The sequence below is a fragment of the Cebus imitator genome, unplaced genomic scaffold (assembly GCF_001604975.1).
Source record: "Cebus imitator isolate Cc_AM_T3 unplaced genomic scaffold, Cebus_imitator-1.0 Scaffold266, whole genome shotgun sequence".
In the NCBI taxonomy this organism is placed as follows: Eukaryota; Metazoa; Chordata; class Mammalia; order Primates; family Cebidae; genus Cebus; species Cebus imitator.
In genome coordinates this window covers 2,299,445-2,300,945 of record NW_016107581.1, presented here as the reverse complement: position 1 = coordinate 2,300,945, position 1,501 = coordinate 2,299,445, and the positions used below count along the sequence as shown (strand labels likewise).

Genomic DNA, 1,501 nt, shown 5'->3' with positions numbered 1-1,501 from the left:
AAAAAAAAAAACAAACCCAAAATTAGCCTGGTGTGGTGGCGGGCACTTGTAATCCCAGCTACTCAGGAGGCTGAGGCAGGAAAATCGCTCGAACCCAGGAGGCAGAGGTTGTAGTGAGCCAACATCACGCCATTGCACTCCAGTCTGGGCAACAAGAGCAAAACTTCGTCTCAAAAAAACAAAAACAAAAACAACTCAGAGGTTTAACTGGGGAGGGAAGCAGATTTTCCACACCTCAGAGTCAGGGACCTGCAGTTTTTCACTAAGTCAAACCCCTGCGGCTGGAAGGAATGGAAGGCAAAAGAAAAGCTACAACGGTAGGGCCAGGGAGTCACTGGAGCATCCACCTTAGGGGAATGGCGGTCTCCAGGAACTGTAGTCCTACTGCCATTCCAGCTGTCCACCTGGCTGGACAGCAGGGCAGGGCCACTCACCGGACTCTCAGTCGCAGGGGGCTCCTCCTTGTTGGGCACCCCTCGCTCCAGGGGGACAGCCAGCACAGCCCGAAGCAGGAGCAGCAGCAGCGGTGACAACAGAAGGAGGGTTCCTCGAGGCCCAGAGGGAGGCATGGCGGCGTGCTCTGTGGGGGATGGAGAGGTGGATAACGCATTATGTCTGTCCCAAGCCTCTTCCTCCCCTGGAACAAGGAGTTCGCGCTCCCAGCGCCGCCCCCACTTCCAAGAATCAAGACACAATCATTTCGTTACCCAGGCCCCAGGATTCCAGGCCTCCAGCCTTCCCTTCCTCTGACACAGGAGTCCGGCCCCTCAGACCCAGGCGTCCCGGCTCCCAACACGCTCCCTCCCTCACACTCAGGAATCCAGGATCTCGGCCTCCTCCTCCCCCAGACCCAAGAGTCCAGGGTCCCAGCCTCCTCTTTTCCCAGGACCTAAAGTATTGGCACCCAGTGCATCCTCCTCCCGGACCCAGTTTTCCAGCCCTCTGGCCCCCATCCTCCCTAGGACCCAAGAGTCTGGAGCCCTGGCTTCTCACCTCTCCTTCACCGCAGAGGGCGTTTTCCAGGGCGGGCAAGGACCTCCGGTGCGTTCTTGGTGATTTCCCCCTTAGGCCACGCCCACTTTTCAACAGAGGCCCCGCCCCAGGGAGGTCTGATTGGTCTATGCTGGCTCTGTACTTTTCATCCAGGCCTAGCGGCCCCGCCCGTTGCCGAAGTCGCTCGCATTTTCGTGAAATCTCGACTCCTTTCTCGGAATCTCAGCCTCTTGACACCACAGTTCCTGCCCATGCAAAAAGAGAGAGGAGGCGTTTAAAGAGGACTACAACTCCCTGCCAGCCTGGGGAAAAATAACTTCCGCCGGCATCGTGGCCCATTCGCCTCATGGGAGCTGTAGTTTTTCTAAGTATTTTCGCCCCACGAAGTGCCTGCAAGTTAAGAGTGGTAGCAATTGCATAGCCTTCCTTACGAATTTCTTTCTTTCTTTCTTTCTTTCTTTCTTTCTTTCTTTCTTTCTTTCTTTCTTTCTTTCTTTCTTTCTTTCTT

At 55.4% G+C, this 1,501-nt stretch overlaps 1 protein-coding gene across 3 annotated transcripts in view; it reads right to left on the bottom strand.

Moving 5' to 3' along the window:
- The window catches only part of NUCB1 (nucleobindin 1), a 27,371-nt gene extending 26,055 nt beyond the window's left edge, over window positions 1–1,316 (bottom strand). For 2 of the 3 annotated variants that reach the window (XM_017500503.2, XM_017500504.2), the window contains exons 1-2: window positions 994–1,316; window positions 435–580 (exon numbers count right to left, since the gene is read on the bottom strand). In XM_017500503.2, the coding sequence (XP_017355992.1) occupies window positions 435–569 (135 nt within the window). In that variant the 5' untranslated portion in view covers window positions 570–580; window positions 994–1,316. Of the gene's footprint in view, window positions 1–434; window positions 581–744; window positions 968–993 lie in introns of those variants that run through there. The other variant, XM_037728478.1, reaches the window with a different exon arrangement.
- Between the last annotated feature and the right edge of the window lie 185 nt (window positions 1,317–1,501).